This window comes from Propithecus coquereli, unplaced genomic scaffold (assembly GCF_000956105.1).
Source record: "Propithecus coquereli isolate 6110/MARCELLA unplaced genomic scaffold, Pcoq_1.0 Scaffold108, whole genome shotgun sequence".
Lineage (NCBI taxonomy): Eukaryota > Metazoa > Chordata > Mammalia > Primates > Indriidae > Propithecus > Propithecus coquereli.
The window spans coordinates 6,216,777-6,229,842 of NW_012134747.1; the positions used below are offsets into that span (position 1 = coordinate 6,216,777).

At 38.0% G+C, this 13,066-nt stretch overlaps 1 protein-coding gene across 1 annotated transcript in view; it reads right to left on the reverse strand.

Moving 5' to 3' along the window:
• Positions 1 to 13,066, reverse strand: part of ICA1 (islet cell autoantigen 1, 69kDa) — a 139,054-nt gene that overhangs the window by 36,900 nt on the left and 89,088 nt on the right. The window contains exons 6-7 of the mRNA XM_012647479.1: positions 3,830 to 3,955; positions 2,683 to 2,781 (exon numbers count right to left, since the gene is read on the reverse strand). Of these exons, the coding sequence (XP_012502933.1) occupies positions 2,683 to 2,781; positions 3,830 to 3,955 (225 nt within the window). The remainder of the gene's footprint in view (positions 1 to 2,682; positions 2,782 to 3,829; positions 3,956 to 13,066) is intronic.

The following is a 13,066-nucleotide window of genomic DNA, read 5'->3' on the forward strand; positions in this document are numbered from 1 at the left end:
AATTAATTGTGAAAATATTTATTTAAATTTCAAAATATCCATCATCGACATACAGTGCCATTCAGAAGAAAATGATGTACATTAAGAGATGACTTGGTAAAATAAAAATCCAATAAATACAGTGCATGTATTTAAAAAATAATTGGTGCAAGAGGGTTGAGAAGTCCAATAATATCCTCATATTTGACCATAATACATAAGGTATTAATGGTTTCCGTTTTCTGTTTTATAGCATATAATATGATAATGCGATGTGCTTATATCTATGTAATAATAAGCTGTGTAATAACAGGATTCTATTATGTCAGATTTGAGTCCACATAAAGAAAATAATTAGCGATCAGCTTGAGATTCTAATAAAACAACATGTCATTGTTGAAAGCCTAGATGAATGGCATTCTTGAGAGGCAATAAAAATCCAGTTTATTTGGTTGGGTTCTGGACACTTATTCTCAATATTACTACAACATCATTATACCTTAACAGATGTATCCCTCCTAACATTATATTACAGTTAAACCAGGAACTATGACTTAAACCATGATTTAAGGAAGGCTCTGAGTATATAAATGGCAATGGAGAGTTGTATTATATCCTGAACCACGGCCATCAAACTTTCACTACATTCTCTGCCCAGAAATCCTCTAACATAATCAGCTTGATCCTCTCTGCAGGATAAATATCATGGCAAAAATTAAGGAGCCATATTTTCCTCAGCACAGGAGGCCAGGGATACACATATGGGTTCTTCCATGCTGTGGCACAACATCAATTTCATGAATTCACATTGTACTTTATATGCAATTAACTCAAACCTGAAGCTCTTTTCAATTGTATTGGGGGTAGGTATCATTTCATCTGCCACCTGGCTGATTTATGTTATGTACAGTTGTCTTGCAAAAAGACAGATAATCTTTGACACTGTATATAAAACAAAACCTGAGGCACACTCATGCTCTAAAACCTAAAAGCCTCTGTCTTAGCAAAGAGTAATCCGTGGCATTTTACTCAGGCCTACATAAGAATTGTGAATAGGGTGAGTTATAATGGAAAACAATCTGCTTGATTGGGATGGCTGTGTCCTAAGGTGCTGAAAACAGCAGTAAATCACAGAGAAGAAATGCAGCCTCTACCAACAACGGCAGTATTACCAGTGTGACAGGGCCCAGGGCCCACTGTGTGCAAAACGTTTGGACAAAGGAGAATACATAAGAAATAAAAGACCCCTCCCCTCAAACGCTTATAGTTGACAGAGCAAAACTGTGCATATTCTGAATGCGTCCACCACGCAGCATGTCAGTAAGCGCCAATGAGTGGGCAAGTGACCAACTGGGAGGGGATTATGAGGCACGAACTCCATGCCAGGTGTCCTGTCTGGAGTCAGGCCAGGTGTATCACAAGGTGAGTGGGCTCTCCTGGGCTCCTCTTGGGACCTTCGATTTAAGGGTCAGGGTCTTAAAGCATTTCTGTCTTAGCCCTTTTGTAGATGCAGTAACATTAGAAACAGCTCAAAATCAAAAAAGCATTTTAAGGCAAAAATAAAAAAAGGTTTTTAATGTTTTGACAAGCAAGGCGATGAGACACGTACAAACTGCTTGAAAAATAAGAAGCAAGGCAATTTCAAGATGAGCTTCAGCTAGTTTGTACCTGGTCTTTTTTTTTTAAAGATATGACCTGGCAACAAAGCACCCACTGTTCTCTCACCATTCTTAAAATCCTTTTGGAACCCAAATCACTTCCTTATCTCAATATGCATTCACCCCCCGTAACCATTACAGAGAAAAATAATTCTATATTCAGTTTCAACACTGAGAATCAGACACTGTGCTTTTATTCCTTCTGAGTTGAAAAATCATGGAGTTTAAAGTTGCTTTTTCAATTAGAAAATATTATTGTCATCTTGTGGAGAAATCTAATTCTATGTTGGATAAAACTCTCAAAATAAAATGATATTTTTCAGAAGTAACGCAGAAAGGGAAGACACCTCCGTAAGGTAGTATATTTGAATTTAATAATTAAAATTAACTGAGTATATGGGACCTGTGCAATCTTTTCTTTAGCAATGTCAAATGACTACATTTATTTATTTATTCATTCATTCATTCATTGAAACAGAGTCTCATTCTGTTGCCCTTGGCAGAGTACAGTGGCATCATTGTAGCTTACTGTAACCTCAAACTCCCGGGCTCAGCTTCCTGCCATCCTCTTGCCTCAGTTTCCTGAGTAGCTGGGACTACAGGCATGTGCCAGGATGCCCAGCTAATTTTTCTATTTTTAGCAGAGATGGGGTGTCACTCTTACTCAGACTGGTCTCGAACTCCTGACCTCAAGCAATCTTCCTGCCTCAGCCTCCCAGAGTGCTAGGATTATACGCATGAGCCACCGCGCCCAATCTAAAACGAGTATTTCAAAGGAGCAGGACCAATCATTAGGCCCAAGTTCACCACAATTCATCTCCCAGTCACATGAATCCCAAGGTTCAGTTTGTGCTTTTGGATTGCAGTGGATTATCATTGTACTGAATGCCGACACAGTAAAAAGACCCTGCTGGGGGCATAGTTCTCTCTTTGGCATTTTGAGTCTTGGAATAATGATGCTTGCTGCCATGGACTTTGCTTGTGATAATATAAACAAAACTTTACTTTTCGTAAGATTTTCTAACAGTCTCTCTAGCTTTCATACCTTTAATGTAGTGAATTCATAAGGCTGATAACCTTTGAAGCTCTCATGGATGGCTGCCATTGTGTGAGAAGTTTTCTCCCAAAAATGAAGCAGAGTAGTCTGTAAAGAAAGACAGGAAAGCTATTAATGTTCTGAATATCCAGTTCTGGTCACGAGCCCCTGGGAAGTGTGACCATCTGTAGCTTTCAACATCCTCTAAAATATGATTCGATCATCTCCTACATTTCCCATTCACACCCTGTATTTCAGCTAAGCTAAATGCCTCTGGTTTCCCCAAACACTGCCTCCCGAGCCTTATGCTTCTCCCACTACCTGTGACTTCCTCCTCTCCAGTCTCTTTGTCTCATCTGATCCACCCTCCACAACCCAGAGCTAATCATTAACAATCTATTTTTGTGATCCCTCAATTGATTCAATTTTTCCATCTTCAAACCCTCATTGGCTTTCCTAGAGCTAATTTCACTTAGCACACCCTGTTCTGTCCTAGGGGTATAGAAAATACAGTCGGACTTTACTATCTCCAACTTCCTCCCGAATCTTTGAGCTTCTTGAGGACAGGGAACCTGGTCTTCTTCATTTTAATATTCCCTACAACACCTCGCTTTCTGCGTCCCACCCCTAGTTGGTGCTCAATAGCACTGTTGATGGACACTGTGCTATCCTGAAGGAACGCAGAGGCTATCAGGGAGACAAAAGACAATGCATTGAATAATGGCAACCTGATGAGGGAAGTGTGCCATGAGACATATGGGCCTAGTGCTAAGTGAGTTCAGAGGAGGCTTGCTGAAGGACATGACAATTGGTCTGCTACATCAAAAAGAGTGGAATTTGTAAAAGCACAGATGGAGGAGAAAGACACTCCAGGTAAAAGGAATGCCCTAAGTAAATGCAGGGAAGTGGGGAATTACAGTGTATGTACAGGAAATAGCTACTATTTGGTTTGATTAAACCATAGGACGCTAAAAGGCGGAGATGTGGGAAGTAAATTACGAAAAAAGCACTCAGAACTTCATAGTGCCCAAACCACACTTTCAGCACAAACACAATTTTTATGACAGTACCTCCATAATTTCCTGGAAAAACAAAAACAAAAACAAAAAAAATCTCACGCCATTCTTGGTTCATTGTACAAACGTCACTTTGTTACCTGGTATGTTGCTAGCATGTGAGATAAGAGATTGCATCTGCTTGCTCCAAGAAGATCCACTTTTTGACACACATCCATCTTCAATTTATCAAAGTTTTTTTTTGCAAGGCGTACTTGTGATTGTACCTGTGAAAGTAAAGGGCAGTCTCTGAATCACTCAGACTCTTCAAGCAGTTAAAATTTGCAGGTGAGAAGAGATCAATAGTGGGCCTTTTCTCTTTCATATAGGAAAACACTTTTGACAATTTCAGGCACCTGAGAAGATCCTACAACATCCATTCTCTACTTCCAAAGGACCTAAACGAAGAATACCAAACATTGTGATTTTACAGCAGACTTACAATCTTAATTACACTTTTCTTAGTCTAATGTTATAATTCCTTTCTTCTTAAGGCATTCACAAACTGCGCGTAGCTGGGAGAAGTCTGGGGATATGCAGGGTGGCAAAGGAATAACCTTTGCTCCACTGTTTTCCTATAGTCCTTGAAAGCTGAGTTCCTGTATACTCTTCACTCAGCTTCCCCTAATGTTGACATATTACATAGCAAGGTATGTTTGTAAAACAAAGAAACTTACATTAACACAATGCTATTTACTAACCTATAGACTGTACTTTCCACCAGTTTTCCCACTAATGTCCTTTTTCTGATTCAGGATCCATTCTAAGATCTCATATGAGGGGATTTTGACACCGCCTAAAAAAACTATCCCCACCGATAAACTTTCAACCTTTTACCACTGAGTAACGTATACTAGCAATCCTCCATCCATCCTGAACCATGCAGTAATCCAGGGATGGAGCGAAGGTGAGGGAAAGATTCAGAAATGTCTATTCTATGCATTATTTAATAATAAAATAGGAAATTTTAAAATTTGATACAGCTGCATTAAAAATTGTAAAGTCAAAATTTCCCCTTTCTCCAATCTAAAGTGTCACCACATCATATTTTGGCCAGGGAAAACCAGCCAATTTTTTTTTAAAAAAAACCACTTTATTGAAGTATGATTGACATATATGAAGCTACATATTTAATGTATTCAACCTGGTGAGCTCAAATATTAATTGATCTCAGATAATGGACAAAGTTGTGGATACTAGGTAGGTTATTGAGAGCTGGAAGTAACACTGATTTATTACCCATAGCTCCTTCATCCTAGGGTACCAGGAGGGCATGGACAATGTCTACCTTGTTCACTAGTACATTACTTGGCAACCGGGTACTGAATATGTATTTGTTGAATGAATGAAGAATTTTTCCTGCCATTTCAAAAGGTAAGGTACTTGAATGCATTTAAAGTATAATCTTTAAAGTGGCTTAAGAATGATTTTATTTTCTAACAAAAATAAATATGTAGATTATTTGATATGAACTACATTAATTTTTTATGACTAATAATACCAACATATAAAATTATAGGGCATTATATTATAATAGCAAATCTAGTAATTGACACAATTTACTTATCACGTGCCAGCATTATTCTATTTTGGCTGCTGTCATCACTGTCTCTTACTGATGAGGGTTGGGAGAATTCACTGGGCCAAGTAACTTGTGGGCAGGGCTGGCATTCTAAATTAGCCTGCCTCGCAAGCAACTTACACTACTCACTGGAAAATCAAGAAGCTCAAAATTACGATTCTACCCAGAAACACAAGTTTTCCCTGTAGAAGCCTATGGAATTGGAAAATAATGAGGCAGTACATTTAACACCACATTGATAGAACTAATACCCTGTATGAATAGAATCTTGTGTTTATAGCTGCCTAAAAAATTTCCCAAGAATTCCTCTGTAATCTTGGTCTACAGAGCTGGAAAGATTAAAGAGTAGCAGCCATCCAGTTCCTCTCAAACTGACCATACCACGAGCTGGACCTTCTTCACTGTATAGCAAACAGCCGGTAGTTTAAGCTACTTGGGAGCTCTGACTAAAAAAACAGTCTAGGATGAGTTAAGTGTCTGTGATTTTCTGCCTTCCTTTGAGAGGACCAGGGAGACAGAAAATGAAAACCTGAGCTTTGAAAGGGGCATGTGGGGGAGTCTGGAAGGAAGACATTTGGTAGCTGAAATCTCACTGCAGGTCCCCCAGTGGGTCACCAGTTGCCTAGGCCAGGAAGGCCTCCTCAACTGGGATCCTGAAAGATATCTGTCCTCAGCCTTTTCCTCTGAAGGGGAAGGAAATACATGCGGGTTGCGAGCTTTCACGTGCACATTGATTCAACAAATGTTTACTGAGCAGCTATTATGGGTCAGAACCAGTGCTAGGAACCGGGGTGTCTGTTAAGACACATAACAGGTGGTCACTAAATATGTATGAAAGAATGTGAAGAAGCATAAGGACCCCTTAACCTTTTAGAGAGAACATACAAGTTAGCAACTATATTATTAATATAATACATCGGGGAAAATATAACCATAGAATTAAGAATGAGGAACAGAGATAGCATAGACAAAAAAAGGATTAATGCTGGCAGTGGGGTAGGATGGGGGTGGGTTGTAGGATGATGGCATTGAGCCCCAGCTTATGGCCTCCCTGTATCCCCACACTCTGCCCTGTAATTCTGTAGTGTCCTCCTGTTCCTCCTCTGGCTTGGCCATGTGACTTGCTTTGGTCAACGGAATATTAACAAACATACTGAAACTGGAAGCTTGAAAAAAATGCTAGCATGTTTCCACTTTTGCTCTGGCTTCTCTGACATGGCCATGAGAATATGCCCAGGCTGGCCAGCTGGAGGGGATGAGAAACGTGCACATGAGAGACATGAGGAGAGACCAGAGGTCCCAACAGATCAGTCTTTGGCCAGAAACACATACGTGAGCCCACAAAGACCAGAATGGCCCTGCTGACCCATAGCCTGTGAGCAATAAGAAATGCTCATTGTTCGAAGTCGTTGAGTGTTATGGTTGCTTATTTCACAGCATTATTGTGGCCAGAGATTGTTGATCTAAACCATAAGGAAACAGATAAGGAAGGCTTCTGAGAGGAGGCGGGTCTTACAGCATAACTAGGAGGTACAAAGAAATATGAATATAAGTATCCATAAGATTGGCATACTTATATGGAGCTTCTACATTTTCTAATGAAATACAAATCAATTTTTTGAGGGCTGTGAATTTTGCTTTTTCCTTTATAGTAATATAATCAGTTACTCGTAGATACTCTTACATCCTAGGAGAAAACTTATTTCATTTGCTTATAACACAAAACTCATGAGTTAATATATTTTGAAATATGCCCTAATTTAATTTTGTTTGAATTCTGTAAGGTAATTTTAGAAACCTAAAAGACAACTCAACACTTGACCCAGTGAGTTCTGAAAGGCCATATGCTTTGTGTGTCAACAATGATTATTAAAATACTTAATGCACTGCTGAGTTTCCAAATGCTGAGCCCTTTCCCTGCCAAACAAGGAAGATGCTACACTGTTGGGCATTTTGAATACAGTAAATCTCATTTAATATTTTGTGCTCCATGTCTGCTCTAGACATTTCCAGCCTGCAGCCTAAAGACAAAACACCAAGGAGACAGCCAAGCATAGGCCACCAAGAGTCTAATTTCATATGCCTCCAGATGCACTTAAGTGAAAAATGTTTTGATTATTATTCCTCTCAATCCCTGATAAATTATATTCAATTACATAAATATCTTGAGGAGCTCCTGTGGTTTTCAAGGCTCTTTAAAAATTTTTCACTCAAATAAATGTACCCTTTGTTTATTTCTGAGTTGTATTTCTGTTGCCCCCACCTCTCTCCTCTTACTCTCCAAGCTTTAGGAAATGACCGTGTATATTGGACCCTCTTTAGTCTGGGTCCTGCCTTCCTCAGGCCACAGAAATTCAATTTATCAGAGAAAGCAGCAGTGTCTTGACTGCCAAAACTTTAGGGCACTTTTCTGTACTTATTCCTCTTAACCTGAAATTCTAACTTTTAGTCCCAACTAGAACTACATGTGGTGAAGCCAAAGCTATTTATCCTTTCAGTTCAATCCATCCAGTGGAAAGGTCTTCATATCACTCTACAACCAAATCATCTGAGAGTAGTTTTACACTTTTTCTAAGTATTTTATTTCCTTTGAGAACAAAATAAAACAACACAACCATTCTACTCTTAATTTTGTATCTTCTTCCAGGAGATAGCTCTGCTCCCTAGATCCATTCATTCAGCAAATGTTTACTGAGTATCTTCCATATGCTGCTAGCAGTGAGCACAAATGGAACTGGCAGTCCAGTGGGAATTTAGACATCAGTGAGGGCATAACTACAAATTGAGTGAGATGCTCAGAAGAGGAGCCACACAGTCCCACAACAATTATGGACCAAGGACTCTGACCCAGAGGATGTCTGTCCTCGGAGGATGTGGCGCTCAACCTCTACTCTGAAGGACTGAGCATAATTAAATGTGCAAGAGAGTAGTACAGCAGAGGGAGGAGCATGCGCAAAGGCCCCAGGGTGGAAGACTATAAGGCATGCTCCAGGAATGAGAGTAGGCAGGTACTGCTGGGCTGCTGAGTGCAAGCAGAAAGCAGGCCTGAGATGAGGCAGAGAGGTGGACTGGGGCACATCCTAGAGCAGGGCTTTGTTGGTGTGCTCAGGATTTAGTTTTTATCCTGGAAGAAGTGGAAAAACATTGTACGCTTTTATGCAAGGAAGAGACAGGATCCTATTTTCAGTTTGAAAAGAACACTCACTGCAATGTGGAGATGGACTAGAGGAGACAGATGAAGATAGATAAGAATAGATCTGGATTCAAGGAGAAAGATGATGGTAGTTTTACACTTGGTTGGTGATACAGGATATTTAAAATAGTGCTCTGACCCAAGAGACGTTTAGGAGGTAAAGCAGGACCTGGTGAGGGGTTAAATGCTGGGGTGTGGAGGATGACTCCTATGTGTCTGACCACCCAAACCCAATGTCATTGTCTAACTTGCCTTTTCTACCAGCTGATTCTTCTCATACCAACTGCTCATGGACATCTCAGATCATGTCAGAATTCTTGGCCTTCTTTCCCAACCAGCTCCCAATACTCCTCCCTCATTAGCTTGATCTATTCACCCCTACTTTCCTCTGAGGCACCATCCTGCATTTAGGGAAATATTTTAAGATCATAGAATGTACCAATTACTTCTTTTGGCCTTTAATAAGGGGCCACAAGAGAAAGTCTAAGCTAGCCTATCTGAAGCCACTTAGAAAACAGAAGGTCAGGTATTTGGCTTCATTAAAAGAGGGTCTTATTGTCCAAGGCCAATGAATCAAGATCTCTCGATGGTCAGATAACCAAGTGATTTGCTGAATCACTTTAATTAACACTTACTGCACTTGAATAATTATAAACTTACCCGTTGATGGCAGGAGCAATTGTGATATTGTATTATGCTAAAAAATATGTGTGAGTGACTGTGTGTGTACCATGCATGTGTGTGGGCAGCCAAGAGTAGACTTTAGGAGCTATCTGTGTTTTGTTCTCCCCTCAACAATACCTTACCTCATTGCAAAATGTTCCTTCTCTTTACTCTAATAATGTGGTTTAAATGGATCTGGTATTTTTTTTTATAGGCCACTCCCACATGGGCATCTTAACCCAAGTTGAGTCAATTGCAATGCATCATGGGTGGCTAATTCAGTGAAAGGCACCTGATCCAGGCTAGGTGAATCTGAACCCTTCCTTAGGATTTTGAACTTGGAACTAGAGTGATTAAGTCTCAGTACTTCTCTAGTGGCTAAAGCAATGGGGCAGAAGATTCTGGCACTTGAGTTTCTTGTGGTATGAAGAAAATTGGTCTGAGAGGATTAAGGTAACATACGGAGAAAAACACAGAAGAGACAGAGTCCTGGTAGCACTCAAGTTCTGGGATCCAGTTGCCTGCCTAATGGTTACATGGCATTTCTAGTTAACTCCTCCCTTTGCATCAATGAATCAAGAAGGCTTTGATGTGGAACCAAGATAGCACTAACACATATTGCTCACTTTTGCCTTCTTGGAAATTCCCCTGAAAGGCTCTAAGAAGTTCTAAGATAAAGGTCCCTTTTTAACTTCAATTATTCCAGTGTTTCTAAAATTTATTTGAACAGAGAACCCTCTCCATATATCATATGCCACCTATTACATGCTATAACATTTGTCTGGGAAATCCCTATTTTATAGAGAGGAAATCGAGACCTAGATATTTATCTAACATGCAAATATTAGAGTGAGACTCAGCTGTATTTGATTTTATAATCCATCCTCTTTACACTAAACCATAGGCACAGGGTCATGGATCTACCATTGACCATGTGACTCACGGTGTTCTGAGTCTGAAATGTACACAAAATGTGCTGACACCACCATCTCAGGAACCCCTGGCCAACAATGTTGACCGTATTACTTTAGATGTAGCCATATAGCCTGAGGAGAACGTCTATTTTGAGAAATCTGGCTAAGGTCCTTTGGCTCAAGCTCCTCAACACCGTGGGAAAAACATCAGCCCATTGACCTAAGGTGCACTGTGGTCAGTGGATTCCTTGTTTTCCAGAGAAAAAATTAAGTACAGAGGGTATCTGTTTATTCTGGGCCTGGGAGATGATACCACCACTGCCTTCATCACCATCATCTTCATCATTACTTTGAATCAGCTTTATTGAGCTACAATTTAATTTTAGGTGTGGAATTCCATGAGTTTTTGGACAAATGTATGCAGTCATGCAACTATCATCACAATCGCCATATAGAGCATTCTATCACCCCTAAAAGTTCCCATTGAAGTCAATTTCTTCCCTCAAGTCTCAGCCCTGACCAATCTGCTTTCTGTCACTATAGATTAGATTTGTCTTTCTAGAGTTTCATACAAATGGAATTATATAATGTAGTCTAGTCTTTTTTGTGGATGGATTCTCTCACTCAGCATAATCCTTTCAAGATCAATGTTATTGCGTGTATTAGTAGTGTGTTCTTTTTTATTTCTCAGTAGGATTTAATTGTATGGATATAGTGTTATTTGAATATCCATTTGGATTTTTTCTAATTTTTGGCTATTTTGATTAAATCCACTATAAATATCAGGGCACAAGTCTTTGTGTGGACATGTTTTTCATTCTTCTTGGGTAAATATCTATGAGTGAGTTTGCTGAATCATATAGTAAGTTGTGTGTTTAACTTTTTAAGAAACTGACAAACCCTTTTCCAAAGTAACTATATCATTTTGCATTCCCACCAGCAATGAGTACAAGTTCTATTTGTTCCATATCCTCATTAACACTTGGCATTTTCAGTCTTTTAAATTCTAGTCATTCTAGTGGATTTGTAGTCAATGTAATTGTGACTTTAATTTGCATTTCTCTAATGACTAATGATACTGAACTTCTTTCCATGTCTTATTTGCCACATATATTCTTAGTAATGTGTCTATTCAAATCTTTTGCCTATTTTAAAAAATGGGTTTGTCTTTTTATTACTGAATTTTAAGAGTTCTTTATATGTTCTGAATAGAAATCTATGATCAGACTAAATTTGAAAACATTTTCTTTAAGTCTGAACTTGTCTTTCATATTCTTAATAGTGCCTTTCAAAAAAAAGTTTTTCATTTTGATTAAATTTATTTACCAAGTTTTTCTTTTATGGTTTGTGTTTTTTTGTGCCTTAACAAACTTTTCTCTAATCCAAGGTCACAAAGATTTTTTTCCTGTGCTTTTTCTTCTAGATATTTAATATTTTTAGCTATTACATTTAGATCTATGATCCACTTCAAGTTCATAGTTGCATATGGTGTGGGGTAGGGATGCAGGCTCATTTTGTTTTTCCCACATATGGATATCCAATTGTCCCAGCACCATTTGTAGAAAAACTATCCAATCACCCATTGTATTAATTTGGCACTTTTGGCAAAAATCAACAAGCCATGTATGTGTAGGTCTATTTTTTGACTTTCTATTCTATGATTTTGATCTATATGTCTAAGCTTATACCAATACCACACTGTCTTGATTACGATCACTTCATCATAAGTCTTGAAATAAGGTGGTGTACATCCTATTTTGTTCTTTTTTGAAATTGGTGTGGCTATTCCAGGTATATCACATTTCCATACATATCTTAGAGTCAGTTTATCAATTTCTACAAAAAAGCCTTTAGGATGTTGTTAGGATTGCACTGAATCTATAGATTTATTGGAAAGAACTGACATCTTAAAAATATCTTCTGACCCATGAACATGGTATATCTCTCCATGTATTGGGTTTTTAAATTCTCTTGGCATTTTTTTTTTCCAGATCTTAGTGCACAGGTCTTGCACATATTTTGTGAAATTTATTGATAAGCATTTCATATTTTTTATGCTATTATAATTTCTAAAAAGTTCAATTGCTAATTGTTCATTACTAGAAATATAATCAATTTTTGTAACCTGATCTTGTATCCTGTGACCTTGCTAAATTTGATGGTTAGTTTTAAGAGTTCTTTTGGAGATTCCTTAGAATTTTATATATATGTGTGTGTGTATACATATATATATGTGTGTGTGTGTGTGTGTGTGTGTGTGTAGATAAATCTATATACATATATCATGTCTGAGAATAAAGACAGCTTTATTTCTTCTTTTTCAATTTGTTAAATCTGTTATTTATTTTTCTTGCCTTATTGTACTGGCTATGATAATGTTGATTAGAAGTTGATGTGAACAAACATACTTATTTTGTTCCTGATCTTAGAGGGGAAGCATGCAGTCTTTCATGATTAAGTATGATGTCGTCTGTAGATTTTTCACATATGTCCACCATCAGATTGAGGATGTTCCCTTCTACAACTATTTGCTGAGAATTTTTATCAGGAATGGATGTTGGATTTTATCAAATGCTTTTTCTGGATCAAGTGTGATGATTATATGATTTATTATTTTTGGTCTATTTATACAGCAAATAACATTGACTGACTTTAAATTGATCTCCGTTCCCTGGATTAACTACACTTGGTCAAGATATACCACACTTTTTATATATTACTTGACCCTATTTGTTAATATTTTTAACAGTTTTATTGAGATATAATTCGCATACCATAAAATTCACCTATTTAAAGTGTACAATTCACTGGTTTTTGTATACTCCCAGAGTTGTACAATGATTACCAAATTAATTTAAGAACATTTTCATCAGCCCAAAAAGAAATTCCATGCCCATCTCCTTTTGCTAATATTTCGATAATAATTTTTCTTATCTATCTTCATAAAGGATATTAGTCTATAGCTTTCTTTTTGTGAAATATCTTT